The sequence below is a fragment of the Haemaphysalis longicornis genome, unplaced genomic scaffold (genome assembly GCF_048455015.1).
Source record: "Haemaphysalis longicornis isolate Haplotype H1 unplaced genomic scaffold, Haemaphysalis longicornis Haplotype H1 scaffold_1, whole genome shotgun sequence".
NCBI classification, from domain to species: domain Eukaryota; kingdom Metazoa; phylum Arthropoda; class Arachnida; order Ixodida; family Ixodidae; genus Haemaphysalis; species Haemaphysalis longicornis.
This window is the reverse complement of record NW_027526203.1, coordinates 408,437,098-408,463,750: the sequence shown is the minus strand read 5'-3', so window position 1 is coordinate 408,463,750 and position 26,653 is coordinate 408,437,098. Positions and strand designations below refer to the sequence as shown.

Here is a 26,653-nt window from a genome sequence, read left to right as displayed (position 1 = left end):
CGCACTTAGAGAAACCCTAAAGCAAAGCAATCAAGAAATAAATCGTACAAAACCGCTAACCATTCAACCCCTAACTAAATAATCCAAAATACAATCCGCACCAAAACCCAAAGCCTCTACAATAAAGTCCAATACACTCATTACCTCAAGTCCCACTTAATCTCTTTCTCACCACAACTCCCTAGTTGTGTCGTACGACTTTGTCCATAATGTACGGGCCTACCCTGCTGTCGTCGGCGCTGACGTGTCGCACCCGCTGCGCGGTCGCGACTCGCTTCGATGCCGGCGTTCGATGCGCACGGTCCTGGGACGGCGTGGGCTCCGCGCGTCCTGACGTTTCCTCTGTGGCTACCTCCTGGTAGCTGCAGCCGCTGGAGGTCCCAGGTAAGGCTGGGCACGAACGTAGCTCTTCGGGGCCGTCGAAGAGCAGGGCGACGGAGCGTAGACGTTGGCCGCAGGTGCCCGACCGCCGCCGCTGGGGCCACGAAGACACAGGTTCGTGGTGCGCCTAGGATGCCGCAGCCGATGCGAAGTCGGCCCGCTCCCGACCAGGCTTGGTAGGCATAGCCGATGGCTTGGCCGCGTCCTGGCTCGTTCCTTGAAGATCACGTGCTGCTTCCGCCTCCTGGTTTCTTGCCTCCCCCTGCTCCTTGTGCGCCCGGCTTTTAACCCCTCTGGGCTTAAACGCGGCGAATTCTCATTAGCTCCTTGCCTTTTCATGTCCATATATGGTCATCATGCCATTGGTCCCCTGCGCGGGGTTCTTTGATTGGCTGACCAGTGCGCTGTCATATTTGACCATGATGCCTCGGGGTTCTGGCGCTGGCGTTCGTTCATTGGTACGCTCCTGGCGCGCCGTTCAAATTGGCGTTCGTTTGTTCTTTTTTCCCTTTTTTCGGGGGTTTTGATGCATCCCCTCTCAGGGGGTGCCCTTGACACATGACAGAGGGGTCAGCGGTTCTCAATGCTTTTACACCCTTCCCGAAGAGATTATCGTCAAAGTCGGTGAGCTGCTTCAAAAAGCAAAAAAAAAAAAAAGACCATACCTAATTTAATTGATTGATTGTAGGGTTTAGCGCGCCGACGCAACGCAGGCGATGAGGCGCGCCGTAGTGGAGGGCTCCGGATTAATTTTGACCACCTGGGGATCTTTAACGTGCGCCGAAATATCGTACAGACGGGCGTATTTGTTTTTCGCCTCCATCAGAAAAGCGGCCGCCGCGGCCGGGAATCGAACCCGCGACGTCGTACTCAGCAGCGCAACGCCTTAGCCACTGAGCCACCCCAAATTTTAAGAGTAAATTTACAGTATCCAAGTCAGAGTGTTGATGTAGAAAATCTTTTTAAATTTTAAAGCGGAGTAACTATTTTTGGTTTTTGCTTTTATGTTTAATTTACGCCATTTTTGGATCTTCCACGGGCGGTCAGGACATACGGAAATGTATATCCTTTGTACATGCGCTGCTGGATGCTCACTGTACGTCCGCAAATGTGCATCCAAACATGAACGTACAGTGGACGTTCGGTACAGTGGCCTTCCAAACTTTGGATGTTCGGTTGTTGTTCGGATGTACCACGGACGTCCGTAGTTGCTTGGACACTAAGGGGCTCAGTGAGGCTGGTTCTTTTGGAAGCACCTCTGCGGGAGTAAAAGAGGTTAAATTGTGTTTTCGCAAATTCCTGACTATCTCACAGGCCCGTAAAGATATCGAACTGGTGCTTGATGATGATAAAAACAAGGGCCCAGATAAACGTGGACAGCTCGAACGATCGTTGAAGTAGGCAGCACAGCATCCGTGCGTGTATTTTGCTTTTTTCGAGTCGCGTCTCTAGCAGACGATAAGTGAGAAACCAAGGACGTAAGTCGAAGCCAAGTGGCCAAGTCAGACCAAGCCGAAGGCGATTGCTAGCAAGCGGGCGTTACGTGTTGACAAGACTGACAAGACGCAGTTGGAACAACGCCGTGGTTAGCGTCTGCTGAAAGCGTGGTATTCTATGTAGTCCTGGGATGCTGGTGCACGTAGTATCGTTATTTTGTTTGTTTTATTCCACGAGCTTAGCATAATGTTTAGCTTTGATTGCATCGTGGTGACTTGCTCGTCACTGAAGTGGGCCCTCGCGCTTGAATCAGGTGATTCGACACAACAGCACTGACCTTGCAGCAGTTTGTCATTGCCCTTTTATGAATGTGGATCTCATTGCTTTGCTTTCTAGAGTTGAAGATACTTCAAGCAAGGAACATCATCCCCGCTTCAGTCAAGACACTCGTTGTCCAAGACCCTGCGAGTAACATTGGCAGCGGTGCTGCAACTCTGAACGCGCTGCTCGTCGTGACAGAATTTTTGAGTGCTCACAGTGGTTACACGGTAAGTAAACAGCTTCTGTTCTTAAGCTGCATGGGACAACTACTGCTTCATTCTGCGTGTTTTAAAGCAAACAGCGCTGTCGCCTGTTGTAGCCCTCACGTTCCACCTGCGTCCTCGTCTATTGCCTGCTTACAATTGCTTACAATTGCCTGCTTACAAATTTTCTCTCTTTTGGTGTACAAGTGCAAGCATTTGGCCCTTATTCTGTATTGCACAAAAGCTTGTAGGTTGAAATTAATTTTCTGGGGATCAAAAAATGTGACTTGTGTGAAATTAAAATATTTGTATTGTTTGTGGTCTTTAAAACAATGCTGTTCTTAAAAATATGTGCATGTATATATATATATATATATATATATATATATATATATATGAGTATACAAAAGTTGGCATCTAATTTGGTATTTCTGTTACAGGTAGTGTCCCCTGATGTACTCGAAAAGAGCCGGATTTTGATCCTGCATCATGTAAGCTTCCTCGTTCTGTCATTATGGGTGTGGTTGCTGGTTCAACTTAATCATTACCGAGGACAACTGGTCCTGTTAGCATTGTTTTACTCCCCCATCTCCCTCTTTTTTGAAAATGAGCTGACCTCATCCAGAGGATAAAAAGTACTTGCCTCCTGCCAAGGACACATTGGACTTGCCTGCGGGTCTCCACTACTAATAAACATTGGAGTGATTATAAGTCGTTTGCACATAGAAAAGTAGTCTCGTTGTTCTGCGGGAACCTTTAGGAGTGATCATCATCATCATCATCATGGTTATTATTATTATTATTATTATTATTGGTTTCCACTTTCTAGCAGGGCGATGACGTGTCATCATATAAAAAAGGACTAATATACCTTTTCTTGTGCTTGTGCAAACCTTTTCTTTTTTTTTCTTCTTCTTTTTTTTTAACAAATGTTGGCATCTCCCCGAGCTTCGCAAAGGACGAGCTTTCATTTTTGCCACCATAATTATTTTGTTGCTTCTTTCAGTTCTGATTCTCCCAACATGAGCAATATTGGCTACAGTCCGTTTCCTGGCTGTAGAGGCTGTATTGCTGACAAAAGCGAGTTATATGGACATTTATCTGAGTGATCATGTTGTTGTTTGTGGCACAAATTGTCATGTGACCACAAGCAGAATGTGTGAGCCCAGGCAAAGTGAACAAAAAAACGATCGTATTTCACTGACGATCAAGTAATGCTTTGCATTCTTGAATAAGCACAATCAGGCACTCAATTTTATGGGAGTATGAAATGGTTGCATTAGCCTTGCAAAAATGTGCTGTCACTGAGTGTTATACCTTACGCACACTGATGACCGATGTTACTCAAAAAGCATTCCTCATTCACCAAAACATTTATTGGATGCATGTGTTTCGTGAGAGATGTTTCTTGTAGCCGTGATTAGACAACTCAGATTTCTCGGAAAGTTTGTCCATATTTCGAGCAGAACTTCGTACACATTAATATTATTTTTTGTTCAATATAGGGTTACCTGTGCTCTGTTTAGCAGGTGTTGGAGCGTGATGAACATTGCTCAGTACAACATGATGCAAATTTTTGCTGGCCGAGAAGTGCTTTCAGAAGCTTTGGCATATTCCAAAGTGCACTGTGTACATAAAGTGCCATGATGTCTATTAAATATGCACCTCTTTTCAAGCGCACCTCATAAAGTGTATCAAACACTACTACTATTGTCAATGTCTAATGTTTCCTGACTCTCATCAAGCTAGGTGCTGGTACTGAGAAGCCTGTCTGTGTGTATTGATTTGTCCCAACAGGGTAGGGAGTATGCCTTTGAACCGCGTGGGAAGGCACTTATGAGCATACTTGGAGTCCATGCTGCCTCTGTTGACCAAATTAGCGGCCACTCTGCCAACATAGAAAACATCATCAACCTTGCTTCTCAGGTAGGAGCTTCACTTTAGTCATTAATTCACAAAGGATACTAGAGGATGTTGCTTGCAAAATGCTTTTGAATATTCATTTTGTGCCTTGGGAGAAATTTGCTGGTCACTCGGGTGAATAAAAATTCTTGACTCATGGTTTCTAATGATTAAGTGTGTGTGCGGAGTCAATGGTTTATGTTTGGTGTGATTTATGCATGAACACTGTTCCAGGAGCATGTAAAAGAATAACTAGTAAACAGAAATATTCGTACGCCCATATGTTGCACCAAATGAGCATACTTTTGTTTTATTTTCCATCTAATATGATGCAACTTTTTCATATCCTTTGGAACATAAGATGCATCAAAATGGCCCTCCAGGTGTTTGGGTCTGCAGCACAGACATGATTCTGACCAGCAGAGATGTCGGTATGTCGGATTTCATACCTTCCCTTCTCTATGAAGTCAGGGGAGCAAATTGCGACCCGCCGCGGTGGCTCAATGGCTAAGGCGTTGCGCTCCTGAGCACGAGATCGCGGGTTCAGTTCGCGGCCGCGGCGGCCGCTTTTCTGATGGAGGCGAAAAGCAAACACGTCCCATGTGTACGAGATTTCGGCGCACGTTGAAGATCCCCAGGTGGTCAAAATTTAATTAATCCGGAGCCCTCCACTATGGTGCGCCTCATTCCCTGCATTGCGTCGGCGCGTTAAACCCTACAATCAATCAATCAATCAACAAATTGTGGGCTAAATACAACCCAGAAGCGCTATTTTTTTCTTTTTTGCTCTCATTTCTCATATTTATAATAATCTGGGAGGAACCATGACCACAACATTGCTTTATGTAAAAGATTCAGTTCCTCATACCTCATTGCATTTTTGTGCGACGAAAAGTGATGCTGCCATCACTAAAGAATCAAGGTTTAAAAGGGCAGATGCAACATAGTAATATGACGTGGCAAGGGCTCTGTGGTGCACGTGGGGAGGAGCCAAGAACGAGCAGTTAGTGAGTGTGCTGCCTCAGCGCTGCAGTTAAACGATGCGCTGTATTTTTCTCTGTTGCCACTCATTGCACATAAATGAAGGCTGTAGACTTCACCAAGTGCCCAAATAATGGAGTGCATAAGATAAACTGTACAGTGCAGCCACAAATAAGGCTTTGACAAATTGAAGTCAGTGTCCTCTTGAGAAGGCATTTCAAGCAGTGGTTGAACAAAAGTAAGCGTGAATGCATTCACACTGTAAAACTCACTTGAGAAGTTGGGGCATCCTGTAAGGATGTTTGGGAGGTCTCTGTTCCCTTCCTTGGACTCTTCATAAAACTGCAGCAGCCTTTATTGCTCCCAGATTCCCAATTGGCAGCGTGATGCCCTTATGGAGGTAATGAAACAGTCTTTGCATTACATGCCTGACCTTGTAAGGACAGGAGTGCGAATTGCAATGGCATGTTTGGCATTAAACTAGTTTTCATGCACTCTTCAGTTTTGGTTATGCAGTTACACTATTCTGGCTTCTTTTACAGCCATCGACTGGGGAAGCGTGAAGGACTGTTTGCTCATTTGTTCCGCAAGTGATCCTCATTACGCTGGAAGCCATGGTGCTGTCATGGTGGACGATCAAGTAAGGGGTGTTTGAAATTCAAACGCATCTTTCAGTTTTCAGCTGTTTCTTTTCACAATTCACATCCTTTTGCATTCGTGCCTCCTGAAAGGGGCCATGCAGACAAAACACAAGTTTTTTTTATTCAAAAGATTTCATGTTTTATAGTGCCCTCAGTGCTTCTCCAACAGCAAACAACGTCTTATTCACTGAGAAATTAATTTAAGCTAAAATTTTAATTTTCCCACCAAATCGTGCCTTTTTATGAGGTCGGCCACAAAGTCACAAGGACGGGTATTCAGACGAACTTCAAGTGCGCCATTAGGCTCTGCAGCAGATTGAGGAGCCTGGCTTACTGTCAGTTCTCCTAGGTGGCACCACCATACTGTGCCACGGATTGTTGTCTGCTATTGCTGTGTTTTTGACCGTATTTGCACCTGGCTTGTTTTTGTTATGGTTGAAAGTAATTTTTTTGTGAAACATGTGGTATGCTCGACAAACAGGGTCACAACGTCGCTTACACCAATCGGCCAGTGTCATGTGAGACAACTCCAAAGCGGTGGACTGCTGTGCTGCTAAAACAAGCATAGTGCACACAGTACCATCAGTAGTACACATCGGTACTTCTATGTTTATGTGTACTTTCATAACTTTCATTGTTTACCCCACCATTCTTACTGCCATAAAAAGAATTTGCATTAAATTTATGCAGTGTCTAGAGTTACGTCTGACATAACCCAAAAATCGAAAACTAAAGTTATGTCCAACACAACTTTAAGCCAGTGTCTGGAGTTACGTCCGGCTTAACCTGTAAATGATATTTTGTCTGACTGAAATGAAAATTAAAGAAAGGCATGCCGGACGTACGCCGACCCCGAAAATCTTATATGGTACGTCGATATGAAGTCCCTCCTTTGTTGAAGGGACTTTACGTCAGGTGTACTCTATATCCAGAGGCTAAAGAAAGATACGGCGGGCTATGACAGTGCAGGCCCATCGGACACACCCGCAGGTGTGCATCTTGAGGTTGTGCTATGTGGTTCCCTTGGTCTCTCGATTGCTCGTCTTGTTGGGTGTCTGTTGGTGCGATCCCGCCTGGCTTCGTGGCCTGAATGGTTACCAATGCTAAATGACCTTGTTCAGCTTAAGAGATTTTAAGCTTGTACTATCTCAAAGGTGCCCAATGTCATAAAATGATTGTAACCTGTTTTTTTTTTTTTGTTTGACGAACAATAATAAAGAAAAAAAAAAGCTTGTGCCTTGCGCTTGTGAACATAAGTCCTCCACTACAGCGCGCCTCATCGCCTGCGTTGCATCGGCGTGTTAAACCTAACAATCAATCAATCAATGCTTGTGAAATGGTAAATTTCAGTTTTTTTTTTGGAGGCCACTCATTCAACAAAATCGTCACTTGCTTCGTATTTGCTTCAAAAGAAAAATCACTTTGCTGGCCCCTAGAATTTTCATGTGCAATTTTTATTTTTTCATTCTTATGGCATTTGGTGCATGCAGGCTTTTCTAGTCTGAAGTTTATATCAGTACAATTTTATATCTGTACAGTTTGTCCTTCCTAGTTCTAAAGTAATGGCCTGTTCATGTAAACCATGGCTGGAAGCTAGCCGCAATGTAATAAGTTTTTAAATGGTACTATGTACATGGTAGCAAGGGGAAAAGCAGCCAGCTGAAAGGCTTCTTTTCTGAGTTGCATACTGTTGTTCTGCAATGCAGCTCTAACCTTTGTTTTTGCTCTTCTAGGGCCTTGTGTCAAGGATTCTATACTGTGGAACATTGGAGGCCTTGCAGAACTATGCACGTCCTGATGGCACGGTTCTTGTGGTAAGCGTTCCTTTTTTAAAGCCAAGCTTTCTTTGCCTTAATGGTTGCGACAGTCCACACCAAAACGCACTGCAGGAAAGCCAACTTTCTCTGGTGAAGAGAAAGAGGGTCGAAATGTGAATCTTTTTATGGTCAAAAGCCAATGGCTTCAAGGTCCAAAGTAAAAGTCCAAAATCCAAATCATTATGCCCAAGACGCACTGGAAAAAAGCCAACTTACACAGTGGGTTTCCACAAAGGCACATCAAGTGCCTCAAGAAAAAAACGCTTCCTGGGGTTGGAATGTTGAAAATGAACGGTACACCTCAAAATCTTACTTCCTCAAAAGAAGTACTTTTATGCGTCATGCCTGAAATCCACACAAACAAAAAGTAAACTCCATCAGACAGGGCATTTTGCCAAAGGGAACACTAGCACTCGTTTACGCGCTGCATAAAAAAGTTTCAGGAGGAGTGGGGGGTTTGAACCCCCAAACTCCCACCTACACTATGTCTCTGCACTGCCATCAGCTTTGCAAAACTGCTGTAGTTGAGCAGTAATGGCAGTCTAGTCCACTTATAACAATATCTAAGTGCTAAGGAAATCCCATCATTATAACCAATAACTGTCATAAGCAGGTTGAGCAAAAAATAAAATGAAACAATTCGCATGCAAGCAAGGTCGTACTGCTACTTATTCACAGAAAAGAAGCCATAGGTGGTCAGCTTTGTTTAATGCACGCGAAGCTGGCGCCCATCTTTTTCAAGAGCTTCTAGAACTGCTTCACCTAGCGAAGCGAAAAGTCCTTGGCGGAAGCGAAGACCCTGAGGGACTACTGTTTTGTGCATTGGGCCTCCTGCGAAGACACTACCCGAGTAAGCTGCGCAACCGCGTCATCCAAGTCGTCACTGCCACTGCTGTTTGCAGCACGTATCCGCGCAACGATCACCTCTTTACTGAGGCACTCGGACATTTCCAAAGCATCGGCCTGACATCCCTTCCGTAGAAAAAAAGAGGAATTTGAAGATGCATCCAGTCAAATTCAAAGCGGCGCACGTGTAAAACTAGCAAATGCGTGAGGGACCAAGCGGGTGCGGGGACGACGCCAAAGTGGCAGCGCTGGGAGGGGTGTTCGGAAGGAAAACTGCTCCCCTCCTTTCCTCGCTTCCTTGTAAGCGACACAGTCCACTCGTTTTCTGAGGGGTGGACAGGATGCGAGGCGCATTGCGGCGCATTGCGGCGCATACAGCCGACGCGGTCGGCGCGGAGAGCCGGGAGTAGCTTGTGTTTTTGGTGCACGCTGTAACCGGATTCAATTGTTGTTATATCCGATATCACGCCACTGAAGCATTGTAATAAGCGGTTTATTTTACCATAGAACGCATACGAAAGCGGATGGTGCCGTAGTTGTTCATCGTTATATCCGATATATTGTTATATATGGTATTGTTATAAGTGGACTCGACTGTACCTGGCAGCTGTAGAACTGCGTGCTGATGGGAAAACAATTTCATAAATGGAAGGCAAGCCTAAATCTGCTTCTACAGAGTCCTAGAGGCAAGGCAAGAGGATGGGCTAGTTGCATGTTGGCTCTTTTGCTTGGGATGAAGTATCATCAGAAGCCTAATAGCCAACATGGAACTGTGCTAATCTCCTGTGGCCTGGGCTTTGTATGCTCAGGTAGCGTGAATGAACTGACATTATGTCTTGTTAGGAGCTCGAAACAAATGTAACTTTAAATAACACAACACAGTGCGGTTGCTATTAAAAAGCAGTCAACTACCAACTTGCCCAGGTTTCCACCTTGTTGTGAGGGTTCCTGTCGGCAATTGTATGAATGAGGCTGGCAGTAAACGCTGTAGGCATTTGCATGATACACTAGGCCACACACAATGCAAGCATCCATGGGAGCAGTTTTACAGCAAAGCTGTGAGCCTCTAGTTGGTCGGGTTCTTTTGTGTCGTTCGTGTCTCAGCAAAAACTCCAGTGTTACATACGGACCCACAGACTAGCACTTACCACCAGTGGTGCATTGCCCAATGCTCTGACCTTGCGTTATGCTTTGAAGTTTAGGTACCTGCCCCTTGATGTATACTAATGAGTTTGACATTGCTTGGCATGTTGCTAGGCACAACGGTAGGGTCACCGAATGTTAAGCCTAACAAGAGCCATAGCTGATTGATTGATTGTTGGGTTTAACGCGCCGATGCTGCGCAAGCGATGAGGCTCCAGATTAATATCAACCACCTGGGAACCTTTAACGTGCGCCGAAATCGCGACGCGAACACACGGGCGTTTTCACTTTTTCGCCTCCATCAGAAAAGTGGCCGCCGTGGCTGGGAATCGAACCCGGGACCTTAGGCCCAGTAACACAACAAGACCCATAGCGCGTACCCATGACATGTATTAACCAATGCACTTCCCCGGGATTTTTAGTTTCAGTTCAGTTCCAGTACTCACTCAGTGTCACATGCCCATGGATCATAACATATACCTGCATAGGTGTATTGGCTAACGCTTGCCACCGGGTTTTTTTTATTTCTTGCTAGTCTCGAAACCTGCACTATGTTACATATCCACAGAGCAGCACATGCGCGCAGTGGTATATTGGCCGATGCTTTCCCTGGGATTTTCCGATTTCTGAGCGTCCCAAAACTGGCAGTGTTACCAGGATAGCACTTAGTGCATGTACTGCTGATGCTGGTGCCAGAATGTACGTTACTCAAAAAGCAATAAAGTGCTGCAGGTGCAGTGGTTTTCCGAGAGCTTCATTGGACATCCACATTTGCGAGGGCAGGGTGATGCATCAGCCTTTTTAATGTTAAGTAGGTAACAGGTGCACAGTGGAGGTGTCCAGGTTTTTTTCTTATTTTTTTGTAGCCTACGTAGAGTGCTTTAATAGGCCATGATGACAAAATACAAGTTTTGGTAATCGAAAAGAGCGTTTCGTCCTGATAACGATGATGCCAATCTTATCGCAAACTTCAAATAATTAGTTGAGGGTGACATCTCTATGACGTCACAGAAGCTTGTTGAAGTATCTAGGACCCTGAAGTTGTTGGTGTGTGGTTCATATTATGAGCATACAGCAGAATTCAAAGTTTCAAAATCTGGTACAGGGGGCTAACCAAACAATTCAGCTTTGGAATTCAGCAAGCATGATTCCTCATAATTCACTATTTAATATAATTCACTGCAGTTGGATAAAGATTGAAGACACATTATGGTCCCCAGGAGGTGTAAATTACTAGCCTGTGGCCCTCCACTACAGTGCAGCTCATAGGGCAAATGTAGCTTTGGCGTGCCAAACTTCAATCTGAACTTGCGGATCCACTGCAGTTATTCTGTGTGTTGATTTTAGGGGTAGTGTCTTACTGTGTTCACAACTGTGGAAACTTTATTTTAATGCTCTTTTTTCCTGAGTGTACACACGCTACACTGTTCCTTCTTGCAGGTGTCTGGAATGGTATTTTTGTCTGCCGAGTTGGCTGAAAGTCTGCTGGCTCTGCACAGTATGTCCCCTTTGGATTGCTGCACATACTTGGGCGTTGACAGTGGAGCTGAGCCAGTGCAGGTTAGTGCATATTTTTAGCCCTCACTCTTGTGAATGCATGGTTTTAGTGGAGCTTGCAGTGTACACAGGCTGCTGTCAGAATTTTTTCAGCCGCATGTGCTCGGACAAAATGTTTTTAGTGCGAAAGCGCTGTATGGCCCGTTCTGCAAAAGCATGTTGGTATCGTACCAATGGTACTGTACAACCATACAATGGACTACGGTATGGCACCAAGAATTGGTGGCACCAAAAACCCTATTGGCCGCAGACAGGGCATGCGCCGGCCTGACGTCCCCATTGGGCATGCCTTGACGTACGATGAGCTTGATGTTGCTCAGCACGTTATTAGGCTCAGAATTAATGCTATGACGAGATGTGCTGTGGTGAAGTGCGATGTGCACAACAACCATTCATGTAATCCATAACGCCATGTTTATATATGGAGCGTATCGTGTCATGCATTACAGACAAATGGATGAACAGATTTTAGGGGAAGTAGCCTAATGGTGATGTTCTGGTAGAATTAGTGAGACTTCAATCATTAATGCAAAAATGAGGTTTACAATACATTTACAAGTTATCAAGTCGACAGCACGTCTCTTCTTATTTTAAATGTAGCTACATATTAACTATTCAGTACATGTATAATCAACGCCTTGCAGAAATAGCATTCTTGAACTTGAAAGCAGATCCAGAAGTATTTTTCTCATTATATACTAATACTGATCCACATTATTGTCTTAGGCACACTGTATTTAAAAAATTCAAACTAGGACATGGTATGGCATGCAACTGCTTCAATGGCAGATGCCAAATCTTTTAAATATATATTCTTCTTTACTTGGTGTGCTGCAGAGCTGTTCTCTGTTTGCCTTTCAAAAAAAAGTGAAAGGGTTACTAATTGAGCAGTAATGTCACGTTCTTCCATCTCTTCTTTTGTTATTTCTTTTCTGTTATTGTGTGCTTTTCTTTCTGTGTAAAAATGCTTTTTGTATTGTAATCACTGTAAAAAACAGTACAGTAAAATTTCGATAAACGGAAATCGCTTAAACGAAATTGCCGCTTAAACGGAACAGTAGCCTGTTGGAACAGTAGTAAGTTGGTTGGTTTTGTATTCGGATAATGTAAAGATACTCCCGGTAATCGGAACTAAATTTTCGGCTTCACCGTGTAAACGGAACCAGAGTTGGAACTTCTTGTGATACCCATTGGTATGAGAACCACATTTTTACGGTTCCGGCTGTTTCGTTTTTGTTTTTATTTTTCTTCCTCCGTGTTTTTTTAGCCTCGTTGGGCTCGTAAGCCTCGTCTTGTAAGTGGTTAGCCGTGTTAGAGCAACGAATGAAACATCGCAGTTCTTGTTCCAGTCGTTTGGTCTCGATTCAAGATGCCGAGGTTACAGGGCTCAGCTCCTGCCGCCTGGTGCGTGCCATCGTGGTGCTATTCGCGCTTCATTACCGCGTTGCCGTCTTCTAAATTCGGTGGCTCGTAAGCACTGGCGAAGTTGAGGCCTCTAGCCTCCGTGAAGATGCAGTTGCAAGGACTCAAACAAAAATAATTGATGCATTTTGTAGTGCACAGCGACTCATTGTTGCCAAATCAACTTTGTGAATGCTGTGCCTATGCCTCTTGTAGTTTTTTTTGCTTTCTGAAAAACATTCACGTGCATTCACTTTCTAGTGCTTAGAGTTCCATGAAATGTCATTACGACTGCGTAGCCACATAAATTTGCACCTTTGCACATCTCTCTCAATAAACGGAACTCCTGTTAAATGGAACTAATTTTTTCGGTCCCTTGAAGTTCCGTTTATCAAGAGTCTACTGTATTTCTCAATGTGTAACAAGAAGTGTTAATTTATTGCCCACATTTATACTTACAAATTTGAATTGTGACTACTGTGGAGACTACAGGAATGGGTATAAAGTGTGCATAGTTAGCTTGATGTTATTTGATGGTTATGTGCAGAATTGTATAAGGTTTGCATTAAGCTTGTTTGCCAGTTTTGTTCCTTGTAACAAACTGCTGTTTGTGTGTTTGTGCTGCCTGGGGTTAGGGATCTAGTCAGGCAAATTTAGATGTCACGTTTTTCCATAGCCCCACAGCCAATCTCTTTTGTTGCCAAAATGAACAATTCAATTCAGCTCTGCAAGGAACTTTGGTTTGAAAGGGAATAAGCCTTGCACATTGGGGACACTAATCCTACAGCGTAAGGAGCACTGCATGAAGTGTTGCGATAGCTACAGATGCACTCAAGAAAATCTACATGTAATTCTTGAACTGAATTCTGCACGACATTAGTTGCTCACCGCATCATTTTTAGAGCCCAAATTATAATTTTCTTTATCACTGCATGCACGTGTTGAAAAATTGTACCTCCTTTGAGGTCCTTCTGAAATTGTGCATCTCTTGTCTTTGGTGGCCATCGCATGCATGACAGCTGTTGATAATAGCAAGCACTGATGCTAGAACGGTAGAGGTTTTTCCTGTTCTCAATATTTGTTCTGTTGTGCCTATTGGTTGCCTGTCATACCTCAGAACTCTATACTTCAGAAATGCAACGCTTTTTCCAGATGTCACTCTTTTTTGATCTGCTGGTTGCAATGGCCACGGACATCACACGAGACTCTTTTGTGGCCGGTCAGTGTGGCCGTTACTACGACCATAAGTTCAGCCTCGACAATAGATCCATGGCCTACAGAGCTCGCAGTCTTGTGTGGGATGAACTCTCTTCCTACTCAATGAAGGCCTGTGAGTAGCACCATTTCTAACCTTGTTCTTCGTGCTACATTGTGGCTGTCAGCTAGGTACTCCATGAAGCTAGCTTGGGGCACCTTTTTGTCCTGCTTTCACTGCTCATCAAGCCATTGTTTCTCTGTTGTAATTTTGTTATCGCAGGGGTGCGCCTACTATGTTGTATGCCTTTCATGCTGATTGTGTCGCACATGTTCGATTACGGCTATGTGCACCCTTGAGATTCTGTTAGCACTGCTCTTTGGGTTTTCCACTCAATTTAATCCAGTTGCAATTCAGTTTAATCTAAATGCCAGCAAATTTAATCCAAGCACTATCAAATTTGTTCCAAGTGCCAACAAATTTCTGTTGATTCAAAATTGAAATCCCACAGCCATTCAAACAATGTGTTTTTATCAAAAGAACTTCTAAGCATATTGTTGTGCTAACAGACTGTATTTCTGATGCGAGTTACTGATGTCTCTACCGCAGACAAACAACTCTCAGCACTGCGCCAACAGATTGAGAAAGGCAGCGTTCCTGCTGTGTGCGTGTTGGTAGACGTCTGTTAAGCTCTACTGATAAGATGTTTTGCACAGAATAGATCAAGAAACACCACGTTTTCGTGGAAGAAGCTGCATGTGAAGAGAAAAAAAAGCAAAGCTCTATTTTGAATGCCGGCGAAGTTCGAATTGTTAAGGAGTGTCAATGGGGCGGCAACATCGAAAAAGGAAAAAAAAAAAAAAAAAAAACGTAGCATCAACTGTTTGTTAGACAGCCACGGCTATCTACTGAAGTTGGCCACCCTTTCAGTAATCAAAAAACGGGGTTAGTAGCCGATTCGTGGGGCCAAATGGGAAGTGTGCTGATTTCACAATAACCAGGCAGTAAGAAAAACTAAAAACTAAGTGGGACAAGGATCTACATGCTGTATTTCCCGCAGAATATCTCCATTTTGAGGGTTAGAAAAATTGTTGACTGAAATATAATTCGATGCAGTTTCAGCTGATGTTTACCTTGCCTTTGGTGAACAGCGTTACTTGTCACATTTTTATCCACTGGTGTTTTTTTTTCTTTTCTGATTTGCTAAGAACAATCTGCAGCCATTGTGTTTTTTTTTTTTTTTTTTTAGTTGTGTTGGAAGGCAAACAAAGTCATCAGTACCTGTCCAACAATACCACTGGGCGAGAGCATTGTCGGCTTTTCATTGAACGCGCATGCGGTGAGCTGCTGCACCACGCTTCTCTGGATGTAAGTTTAACATTGTTGTTCCACTTTGACTCCTCACTGTGATTCATAGCCAGTAATCTATATTAACATTGGCCGAGACATGTACCTCACACTGGCCGTCCCTGAACTGATGTCACCAAATGACTATGACGAGGCATGCCGGCTTCTTCAACTGTAAAAATGAATGAATAAGCAGTATTGGAAATATCCTCCACAGTCTTGTATAAACTGGCCAAGAAGAAAACTAAAAGTTTGATTTCTCAGAGGCTCTGGGCCATTTCCTGCTGTTGACAGTTGCTTGACTCGCCATGTTTGTGTTTTGCTTTCAGGGGAGCAAAACTTTGTTTTATTGTCGAGCACAGATGCAGAGGGTGGGGATGTTTACTGTTGGGGAGGGCCAGGTGGCAGGCCCTTCCCAGTGACTTGACTTCCTTTCCCCCTCTCCCTCTGTTTACATCACCCCTCCCTTGCCAGTTTCTACCCTTTGAGATTCCCTTTAACAGCCTGCATAGGGAATATATTCCCACAGATACAGTCGATGCCCATTAATACAAATTCCACAGGGACAGCAAAAATTAACCGGACTTCCAATTAAACACAAAGCATAGTAACAGCGCTGAATTAATTCACAACACGTCTCCCTTGTTGACTTTGTTTAGAATCTTGACTTTTTTCAGCAGTTCAAGTGTACGACACAGTTTGCCCTGATAGTTGGACTGATCACTAACGTTACGCATTGGCTCAGTGGCTAAGGTGTTCTGCTGCTGAGCCCAAGAACGCGAGTTCAATTCTCGGCCGTGCCAGCCGCTTTTCAGATGGAGGCGAAAAACAAAAACACCCGTGTGTTCGAGATTTCGGCGCACGTTAGAGATCCCCAGGTGGCCAAAATTAATCTGGAGCCCTCCACTACAGCGCGCCTCATCACCTGAGTAGCGTCGGCGCGTTAAACCCCATAATCAATAAATCAAGACTGATCGCTAGATTCTCAACCTCAAGCGTCAACCACGCGAATTGCTCACACGGCGCTGTGCGCAACAAAGAAGGTTAAGGACCTGAAAACAGAAAGATGCGTATACGCTGGTGTGAGTCTCGGCTGACCTGCCGCTTTATGACTGCACTGGCTTAGTTACGATGGCACCGACATAGGGCAAAACTTGGCGGTGTTTTGGTGCTTAAAAGTTTTCAATTTTGTCAAGCAATGACTGTCACCTGAATGCTTTTTATTCGAAATAACTTGCAATTAACCGATATATTGGCTTTTAGTTTTGAATTATAGAGCGATTTCTTCTTTTGAATTGCATGTAAAATTGTTGGGATCGGAACTTCACTTCCACAAACCGAAAATTTCAATTAAGTGACTTCGAATTACCAAGAGCCGACAGAAAGAAAAAGTACAAGTTGACAACGGCCAGGTACTTCGGCGAGCTGTATGCATTTTGTTTGCAAAAAAAAAAAAAAATGCAGCACTTGTTGAAACTCAGATAACGAAATGTCTTGGTTTGAGTAATCAATTAATTTAAAGTGAAACATGTTAATTCAGCTCTTTGCCATTGTTGCTGTTTTTTTTTGTTGTTGTTGTTTTAAGAACTACCGGAAGCTGTCATGGAGTGTCCTTTGGGATTTCGCTTATAAGTGGGCAGGCAGTTATATTTTTGCATGACAGCTGTTATATTGTTGTGGTTTTACTGCACCGGCCATCTAATAGGCTTTTGATTGCAACAAGAATTGTGGAAGTCTGACCAGTACATCCCAAGATATGGTGGGTTGCAGTTGGTTCAATGGTAAAAAAGTTCGTTTTGATATAACAAGGAAAAAGTGTGTAAATGTAGGCATGAATGTTCATTTAGAAGACTGTAGTGAAACAGTGATGCAAATTTCTTGCAAGTCGTACCTGCCTTCTTTAAAGCTTATTGATTATAAATAAAACTAGTACAGCATGTTGATTTGTTTTACTTTTTCACTCTTAAGATCAGGATCGCTCCTCCAGAACTTCGACAACATTAGTGTCTTAGGCGCAAAGTAACAGGTTCTAATTTGGCCACAGTGGCTATTGGCTGGAAACCAAATGTCCATTATGAGGGCAGGTCAAAGATTTCCGGGTAGTTTAATTATTGTGCAACCCTCAGCTCATCATCCAAGTGTAGCTGCAGTGCCTAAATACCCAGTTTAAAGCTTTAAGTTACTTCTAACAAATACAACCCACCTATGAGCATTTTAGCAATGGCTAGTGTGCATGCCACCTGCTGCAAAATGTGGGAGCAGTCGGTGTGTGTTGCGGCTTTTTAGTGCTGACGTAATTAAGTTCAGCTTGGTGTGCTCTAACCTGAGGGGTTGTATGCCTCTGTACAGGTTGGTGGCACTATAGCCAGTGAAAGGGCCGTCCTTATGAACACCTCAATAAAGTGCAAGGGCAGCTTCTCCATTGGGAGTAACTCTGTGCTGAAAGACTGCAACCTATGCGCTGCTGAAGTTGTCGTGGGCAAGAACTGCTACTTGAATGGACTCACAGTAAGCCTCGAAGATGAGGTAAGAATCTTTGAATGTTTTGCTCCCCTCTCCCTCTTATCTCCCCCTCTCCCTTTTTTTGCTATACTTGCGTCCATTGGCCAATACCACTGTCAACTTTTCCAAACCTGTAAGCTTCGTGGAAGAATTCATAGCAGTGTGCTATGAATTACTTTTTAGCGACTCATAGCAGTGTGCACTTATCGATTTGTAGCAGTGTGCTGCACATTACTTTCAGGCTGACCAGCATTTGTTAGAATCGTTAAATTTTTTTTTTCTGCACATTACTTTCAGGCTGACCAGCATTTGTTAGAATCGTTAAATTTGTTTTTCTGATTTTAGTTTTACAAGCATTTCATTCTATTTTTTATGGTAAATGCAGTGACAGTATAACTCTTTCATTATGCCCGGGAAATTGGCAGCTTTTTATGGGTCAGTAGCTCATGGAATCATGGAAAATCGGCTGGAAGTTGAGTAGCTCCGTTGTAGTGCCAAATATGAATGTCGCAACACAGAAACTAAACCGAAACTTCAATAAACTTTGAATGGTCCGGTGCTATTTAGAACTGCAATAGGACCTTTATCAAGGCATGCAATGGCAATAAAACTGCCTAGAATCAAGAACTAACTTTACAAACAGCCACTACTTGATATTTTCGGTCAATTTTACTGGTTATTACTATGCGAGCACAAATACAACCTCTGAAAATCGTTTTCCAATTCACATTGATGTCATGAACAAAAACCGAATGCTGGTGCACAGTAATTATGAGCGACGTGCCTTTTTCTTTTGTAGCAGCAGCCTAATTTCAGAACTCAGGCAATACAAATTTGTGTCAAAAATGAAGTTTTTGTTGCATAAATGAAAATGAAACTGATTCTGGAGAAGCATTTTCTAAGCTAACCTCCAAATAGCTTTACAGTCAAACTCCGCTACAACGAACTCCGCTACAACGAAATTCCCGCTTCAACGAAGGTTTTTCGATTCCCCGCCCGCATCCCATAGGCCCCAATGTATTAAAACTCCCTCCACAACGAACCACTTTTTTCATTGTTCTCCCGGTTCAACGAAATTTTCCCGGGACACAAGTCACTCGATCTGCAACGGACCGAACCACTCTAACTAATTTTGATAAGTTCTAACAATGTAAATTATATAGTAGCAACATTTTCTCCGAACATCCGGACATCGAGAAGCTGCCGCTTCTCAGTGTCCGGATTACCGGCGCCGACGGCGCTCAAAAGCGGCGGCGGCGGCGGAGGAGAAGGAAACCGCTCCTCGCCCTTTCTCGCGCTCGCCCGGCACCCGCCGGCGGGGCCCGCCGGCGAGAGCACTGACCTTGCTGCTCACGTGACCGGGGCCCCCTGAATGGATAGCCGTCAAAAATCAGCGATTTTTGATCAACAGTCAAAATCAACAGTAAAAAATCAGCGATTTTTTCAAGTTTTGGAAATAAAATGCTCCCAGAGTGTCGTGCATATCCTGTGCATATCCGTGACCGCAAATTAAAATATAAACTCCGCAAATTAAAATATAAACTCCGCGCTGTGATTTCACGACGCCTGCTTTTGAGCGGATCTCCACGAGTACGACGCGCATATTACAACGCTGGTCTAAGCGCCGCGAGACGCGTTGTGACCGCAAATTACGATATATAAACTCCGTGCTATAAAAAGGGTGCTATTTTTGGCGGAGCGAGCTCCAAGCAAGTTGGCAACATTGGGGCGAAAAGGTAGGTGGGAGATTTCACGACGCCAGTTAGACGCCTGCCCTGTTTTCTTTATTTACTGATTTTTCCGCGACAACGAAATTCTCGCTACAACGAAATGTTTCGCGATCCCCGTGAATTTCGTTGTAGCGGAGTTTGACTGTACTTGTTTTAGAAGCACCTTGAACTGAATGAAAAAGGTCACTGGCGGCAATCTTGAATAGGTGTGGTAACGAAACATAATCCACCAAGCCAGCTTTGATGCATACTTTGTTGTTTGTGAATGTACAGTCGTGGACAAATTGAGCACTTTCATGAAAATATGAACCAAAACGCACAAAACTGGTTTTGTACGGAATAAAACGGCGTGTTTAAATAAAAAGCAGACGCGGAGTTGAGGAGGTTTGTGGAGTAGGTTTGCCATTTGCCGCGAACTACAGCAGGACACGGACTTCTTTAAAAAATATTTGTAAAAGTTTTGCGCTTGTAGTTTTGAATTATAAGAAAAGTTCTGTGCTCCTTAAAAAAAAAACCGATTACCCTTGGAAAAGTTATTCTAGCCCGAATTAGTGACATTCATCAAACTGCATTCCTATCAGCCGCTGGTACTGCTGGTCTACGCCAAAGGAGCCGGCGTTCGCACGAAAAGTGTGGCTGTTCCAAGCAGTTCACAGCCATCATCGGCTTCGAAAACACATTGCTTTTCCGAATGAGCAGCGCCACAACTCCTAATTCGCCGGCAACTTTGCCGCATACAGCGCCGTCATTTGTGTTTTCCTACTCACTATGCCGGCAATGAATTCATAACCCACCCGATTCGCAACTATAATTACAAAAAATTTCCACTCAGGGTGGCGTCAGTGTGCTTGCGGCATTCAGTTCAAGGAGAAACATATTTTTGAACACTTCTTCCAACATTGGCAAATCTGTTCATGCAATTCCAAAACGAAAACGAAACTGGCTGCACGATTCAATCCATAATAACTTCCGCAAGCCATCGAGTGCCAATCCGAATCCAGAACTACCCATCATGCTCATTGCGGCGGACTATCGCAGGGCCAGATTCCTCTCTAGTTGTTATTGTATGAAACTGTATGCCTCTACCCCTCAACGGTTTCATCTCCATTGGCAAAAATGCCAATGCACCAAGAATACACTTATACACTGCATGCTTCGCCCTTCCCCAAGTTTCACGCCAGTGGAGATGGCCCAGGATTTTGTTTTTGCATGTTCTGGGTTTTGGTGTTAGCATCTCATTTGCCCATGACTGTACATCATAAATGTATAACTAACTGTGAGCTAGCGGAAAACTAAATTTCCCATCTCAGCGGCTGAATGGACACACACTCTGCTATTCTGCTGCTGAGCAGAATAGCAGAGTGTGTGGCAAGTGGCAACTTCAATTCCTGGCCGAGTTGCACACCGCATGGAGGGGAAATCAAAGACATCCGTGTGTGTTTTGGGCACGTAGTCTAAAGAATCTGTTATTTCTTTGGCACGTTACTGTTTGAGAAAGGTATTCGCTCAAACCTGTGTTTTAAGCTAAGCTCTTTGTGTCATATTCGCTGGCATCTTCTGTTACGCGGTGCTTGGTATCTGGCACCAAAATATCGTGCACATACCCGCTCAGGGGATTGGCTAATTGCAGTGACAGCTGCCGTGAGAATTAAAGAAATTAATGGCCCTTCAAAAGCAGTTCACGGTCAATTCACATGCTCCTCACTGACGTGAGGTGTAGAACGTCTTTTTCAGACGACATCGATGGTCACGAAAGATTTTCATGTCCACAATTATTTTATATTCCAGGCTCTGGCTATTCCAGATGACACTTGTTTACTTCAATATGAGGTCTTTCCCGAAATTTCTGACGAAGTATTTCCTGTTGTTGTGGCATTTGGAATCGACGACCATCTTATGGTAAAATATTTTCCTTTTCAATGACATTCATTACTCGTGATCATTAGCCTCAGCTGGTCGCATGATGACCTCTGCTGTTTTTTGGAATAATGGCAGATTATGCTGGCCATTCCTCAATTTTTCTGCATTATAAACTAGGGCAATGATGATACTTCATAGCGCAAGTTTTTCGTGCTGCATTCTTTGGATGTGTTGAGCAACATTGAGCTAGTGCTGGGTGATGAGCTTATTTACCGGTCTAAGTGAGCACAACTGTACTTTTGTCTGAGATTTCACGCTTTATACGTCATTTGTGTTGAATGTCTTGTTGAATTTTTAGCTTTGTTTCAAGTTTTAAGTGCTGGTCACACAGCTAAACAGATAAATTGCACATTTTGTTTGCAGTAATCTGTCCTTATGCTAGAAACACTGCTGTTGTGGCACTTTTAAGACATTATCTGTAGATATTATTTGTGTAGGTAGCTTAAATTGTGGCTTCTATTTTTAACTGCCACATTTGAATTTTCATGGCCAAGTTAGGATTTTGTGCCTAAGTTTGGAATATGGGAAAGGCTTCCTACTCCACAGTTTTTTGTTTTTTTTTAAGTTCAAATGTCTTGTATAACATAGGGCTATCCCCTAAAATGCTGCGAACTCTCCGCTACCTTTCTTTTTTCCCTTTTAGCTGCCTTTTACTGAGGAGAAGTTTCACATGGGCAATCGCACACTCCAAAAATATTGTGCTTTGGCAGCCTCCAGAGATGAATCGGGGCCAACTATATCACAGGTTAGTTTAAATGTTTACATAGTGTTTCTTATGAAATATTTTAAACATGTCTATCTCGAGTAATAAAAAGCACTCCTGCACGCGAGAGTATGCTGCTCGAAATACTTTTCCTTGGTGTAGGATATCCGGGACGATCAGATTTACTGCATTACAGCTAATGAGAAAGGTGGAAAGGAATTAGCCAGTTCTGATGTAGGAAGGTGCTGATGTGAATAAGAAAACATTATTTCACAAAACTATGTATTCATGCATGGATTTGCAACTACTTGTGACATTATTCAACCGTATAGGAACATCACGCAGCTGAAACGGCCTTCCGGCAACAACTGCGACTATCGTAAAGAATGATGCTTTCTGATCAGTTATTAGTAATCAAAACCACTCCAATAACCATGAATGATTACTAATTTCCTCTTGTGTTGGCTTGATCTTTCGCGTAAAAGCAATGTTGGCTTCTCCTTGTAGTTATTGACCCTTTGTGCACAGAACTTGTGAACTTTTTTATGATGTGTTCTCGCGCAATTCCTCCGTTTTGTATGTTTGCTTGACATGCACTGTAAGCTGTACTTGTTCGTGAGAATCTTAAAACCCACTCCCCTCTACAATGCTTCGGCCCTGAGGGTACCTGTAAATAAACAAACATTTTGCCGTCTTGCCACTAAACTGCGAGTGTGAACTTCTATCCCCCGAAACTTCATTATTTTTTTACATGCACAATTCTTATCAGAACTTTTAACTTTTTTAGCTGCACACACCGCAGAACTGCCTAATGGCTGCCAAGTTGTTCACATGTGGGGACGGAAGCTTTCGAGATGCGATGTGCCTTGTCAGCTCAACCCAAGACCAAGCCCATATGGAGAGGTATAGGATCAAGGATTTTTTCTTTCTCAGTGCAGTTCAGTTAATTGTAACTGATAAAAAAGGTACAGTGCATGATGATTGATAATACAGGAAGAGGTCCCGAAGTGTAGTCTTGTGGTGGGACCTCTTGTAAATTAACAGTAAAATACATACATAGAAACAATCGCAACAGAAGGAACTTACAAAACAAGTATTACAAAGATCATTGCAACATTCCACAAAACTCATACAGAATAAGTTCTTTCACAAAAAGGGCGCACGTCTCAGATATGCAAAAAAGTGCAAAGACAAAAAAGAAGCGAAAGAAAAATAGCGAGAAAAAGAAAAGAGAAAAGAAACTTAGCAGAAGCAGAACAACAAAATCATGCAAACTAATCAACTGAACGGTGAGGGTCTTCGAGCATAAATTTAAGAATTGATTGTTTGTAAGATGAGTGACTTAAGGTATTTTTAGCATTAATAGGCAAGTCGTTACGTAATTTAATGATTTAGTGCCGGCAAATCCAACCGTCTGTGTACCATAGTTTGGAAACAGACCGTAAGTTTAGTCATTCAGGAAGGGACATCCAGAATAGGTCACCTTTGAGCATTCAGCAATCACAGGACCAATTCTTAGTGCTTTCCTGGTTGGGAGACTGTAGACGGCCGCATAGACTTGCTTACTATAAGAAGGAAACAACAATCTCAGTTCACTGTTCTGTTTTGATCCCAGGACCTCTTGCTCATTGAAGCAAATGGGCTGCTGGCTGAGCCGTCATGGCAGCAGTGGCGTAGGCTCATTTAAACAGCTCGCAGTAAAGGCTGTGTCTTTAATGCATTGCATCACGGACTCGCAGTGAAACAGCACACGGGCATATCTTTAAGTGGCATTTACAGCTGAACCTCGTTATAAGAGACACTGATGTAAGAGACAAATGGGTATAAGAGACACTATTCACCCACATGGTTGGCTGCCCTATCTTTCCCATTAAATCGACCTCTTTTATAACAGACATTGGATGTAGAAGATTGGTTATAAGGGACAAGTCATCCTTGAAGTTTAATCAATAATCTCGCTTGTAACAGACATTTTAACTTCAGATGCAGTGCCACCAGTCACTAATTGCAGTTGCTTCCATTGTGGAAACACAGGTGGACGACAGACAGGTGCAGTCGCTATTTATTATAACTTCAGCAAACACAAAGTGGTTCAGTCAGCTATGAAATAACAATGAGAAGCCCTGCCAATGAAAATGCAACTGACAGAAGTAGTTGAAGCTTACTGCCTATCACTGGATGGAGCGCGATCACACATGCGGGCTCTCCTACTCGCGTAGCTCCCAATCAAGAAGCACTGCAGACGTTGAGTCCTGCAAGCGTAATGAATAGCCTGAGCACACAGCGGAAGAAGCTGTGCGCTCTGGCTATTCATCAGGCTTGTGAACTCAACATCTACGATTCATCTTCCACAAACAGAGAAAGGAAAAAAAGCTTGTAGAATCGGTTGTAAAAAACAGTGCAAATAGTCATGAAGCACACAAAGATTCAGAACTGTTTCACAAATTCTGGGGGCCAAACATAAATTAGAATGAATGTTCTGAAACATGCTGTAGCGCTCTTTTGAGCTTATTTTAGTTATACGGTGCCCACATTGAACTAGGGTCTGATTAGTAAGTGAAAACATGGTACCCTGCTTATAAGAGACATCTTGTATAAGAGACAGAAACTGCTCCCCGGTACGTGTCTCTTATATAGGGGTTCAACTGTATAGGAAATGGGGTTGTGCAGAATTCACATAAGCATAACACATTGCTGGCGCATAGTAGTCCACAGGGGAGGGGCTGATATGGGAAATGGGCCCCTTCTCAGTGAAACATGGCAGAAAGAACGAAATGAGCAGTCCTTGCCCTGCCACAGAAACTTTGGATGGAAAGGGTGAGTAAGAGTAAATGGATGTGCGACTAGACAGAAGACAAAGAGGCAATCATGATTGCAGGGGGCTGTACAGGTGACTAAATTCAATTTTTCTGATAGGTGCAGCTCCCAAGAGCCCTATGAATTCTAACAATACAGAATGCATATGGGTGATCGCAATGAGACCGGCAATTTTTAATTTACCATACGGATTATGGTTCGTGCACAAACAGAAAGCTCAAGGTACATCAGATACCACACCGAAACTAGACACCGAAAATTTTGTCATGCAGTACCTAGTCGCCATGCAGATTTCCTTGGGCGGTTACATTACATGCCTCAGGCTGTTGGGCTGTTGTTATACAGCAGTTACGTTTTTACAAAACATAAGGTTCCTTAGCGGCTTCTCAGAAAAAGGGCATAAAGCACCACTGTTTGTTTGGGTTTTTCTTCTTTTCTTCCCCCAGTCTCTTATTTTTCAGTTGTGTGGGTAGCCACTGTTCATGGTTGCCTGAGGAATCAAATCTTTTGCATAGTCAGATGTTTTGTAGAAGTGTGCCGAGAGTGTTTATTGTGCTGGTAAATGTAGAATTAGCTTTTTATGTATGTGTGTCTTAATATGTCTAAGTTGTATGAAAAAGTACTCTTAGGCATTATGTTTAGTACTAAATTAAAGAAATGGACTTGGACTGGCTCAGTAGGCAATAGTGAGACAAAATGACAACCGGTGGACCACTAGGAAATCCGAGAGGAAAGAATGAACTCTAGCATCGCAGGACAGGAGCGGTTGGAGGTCAGTGGGAGAGGCCTTCGTTCTGCAGTGGACCTAAGTAGGCTGTTGTTGATGATGATAATGATGATGGCTTGGTATTTCGTGCAAGCTTGTACTCTGAAAATTTTCCCCCTCAGAAGTGGGCAATTGTTGCCAGGCTGTGTGCTTTAGGCACATCGAACAATTTGGTGGGCTGGAGATCAATGTGGTGTTGTTCATGCTGCAAACAAGAGAGTCCCATTTTGACATCGCATAGTCACACTGTGTTAAATAAATAAGCAAAACTGTTGTCCGAGGAATTGCTAAACAAAACAAATAATAAACTGCCCTATCCACTGATGTTATTTGTGGATCACATTCTTTGTGGTCTTGACCTCAGATTTCACAAGCGAGCACCCTCGTTCACTAAACCCCCTCACCCCTGTAAATGCCCATGGCTAAAGTGTTGTGCTACTGAGTGTGAGGTTTTTCTAATGGATGGGAAAAGCGAAAACTCCGGTGTGTTTGATATTTCAGGGCACGTTCAAAGTCTCCGGGCAGCTTTTAAAGTCGTAAGCCTCCAAAATGTTGTGCGAAGTTGCCCGGGTGTAGCTTTGTCGCATGAAATTCTAATTTGTCTTGGTGATTGCACAGCCATATCCTAACCTTTCAATTTCATGTAGGTGGCAAGAGTGCTATAGGCTTTCCCTGGCTGATGTGTTGATGCGTCAGAGCCTCAAGGCCGCGCTCGACAAAAATTGGTAAGCAAAACTTGGGGCTTCAGTGTTTTAAAGGGGCCATGAAAACAAAATACAGCTTTGTTTACTCTGGAAGAACTAGCTTTTGGTTACTCACCCAGCTCCATGCCAACCATGAAAGATGTTTTTTTTAACGGAAAAAATGCGAGAAATGTTGAAAACTTTCAAATTTCGCTCTGCAGTGACGTATATGTGCAAGAGTGACGTAATATAGGCCAGCACTAAAAATAGTTACCACTGTGTTAACTGCCCATTAGCATTCAGGTGATACGAACAAAGGGAACTAGAGGTCCACTATAATTGTCCAGTCACGTTTCTGGA

The 26,653-nt window shown here is 43.4% G+C and overlaps 1 protein-coding gene across 1 annotated transcript in view; it reads left to right on the top strand.

Moving 5' to 3' along the window:
- Positions 1-1,882: 1,882 nt before the first annotated feature.
- The window catches only part of LOC144155472 (L-fucose kinase-like), a 53,761-nt gene continuing 28,990 nt past the window's right edge, over positions 1,883-26,653 (top strand). The window contains exons 1-15 of the mRNA XM_077686938.1: positions 1,883-2,131; positions 2,215-2,366; positions 2,783-2,833; positions 4,140-4,268; positions 4,606-4,675; positions 5,768-5,865; positions 7,600-7,680; positions 11,113-11,232; positions 13,783-13,960; positions 15,075-15,193; positions 17,522-17,698; positions 21,193-21,303; positions 21,968-22,069; positions 22,815-22,930; positions 26,258-26,335. Of these exons, the coding sequence (XP_077543064.1) occupies positions 2,065-2,131; positions 2,215-2,366; positions 2,783-2,833; positions 4,140-4,268; positions 4,606-4,675; positions 5,768-5,865; positions 7,600-7,680; positions 11,113-11,232; positions 13,783-13,960; positions 15,075-15,193; positions 17,522-17,698; positions 21,193-21,303; positions 21,968-22,069; positions 22,815-22,930; positions 26,258-26,335 (1,649 nt within the window). The 5' untranslated portion in view covers positions 1,883-2,064. The remainder of the gene's footprint in view (positions 2,132-2,214; positions 2,367-2,782; positions 2,834-4,139; positions 4,269-4,605; positions 4,676-5,767; positions 5,866-7,599; positions 7,681-11,112; positions 11,233-13,782; positions 13,961-15,074; positions 15,194-17,521; positions 17,699-21,192; positions 21,304-21,967; positions 22,070-22,814; positions 22,931-26,257; positions 26,336-26,653) is intronic.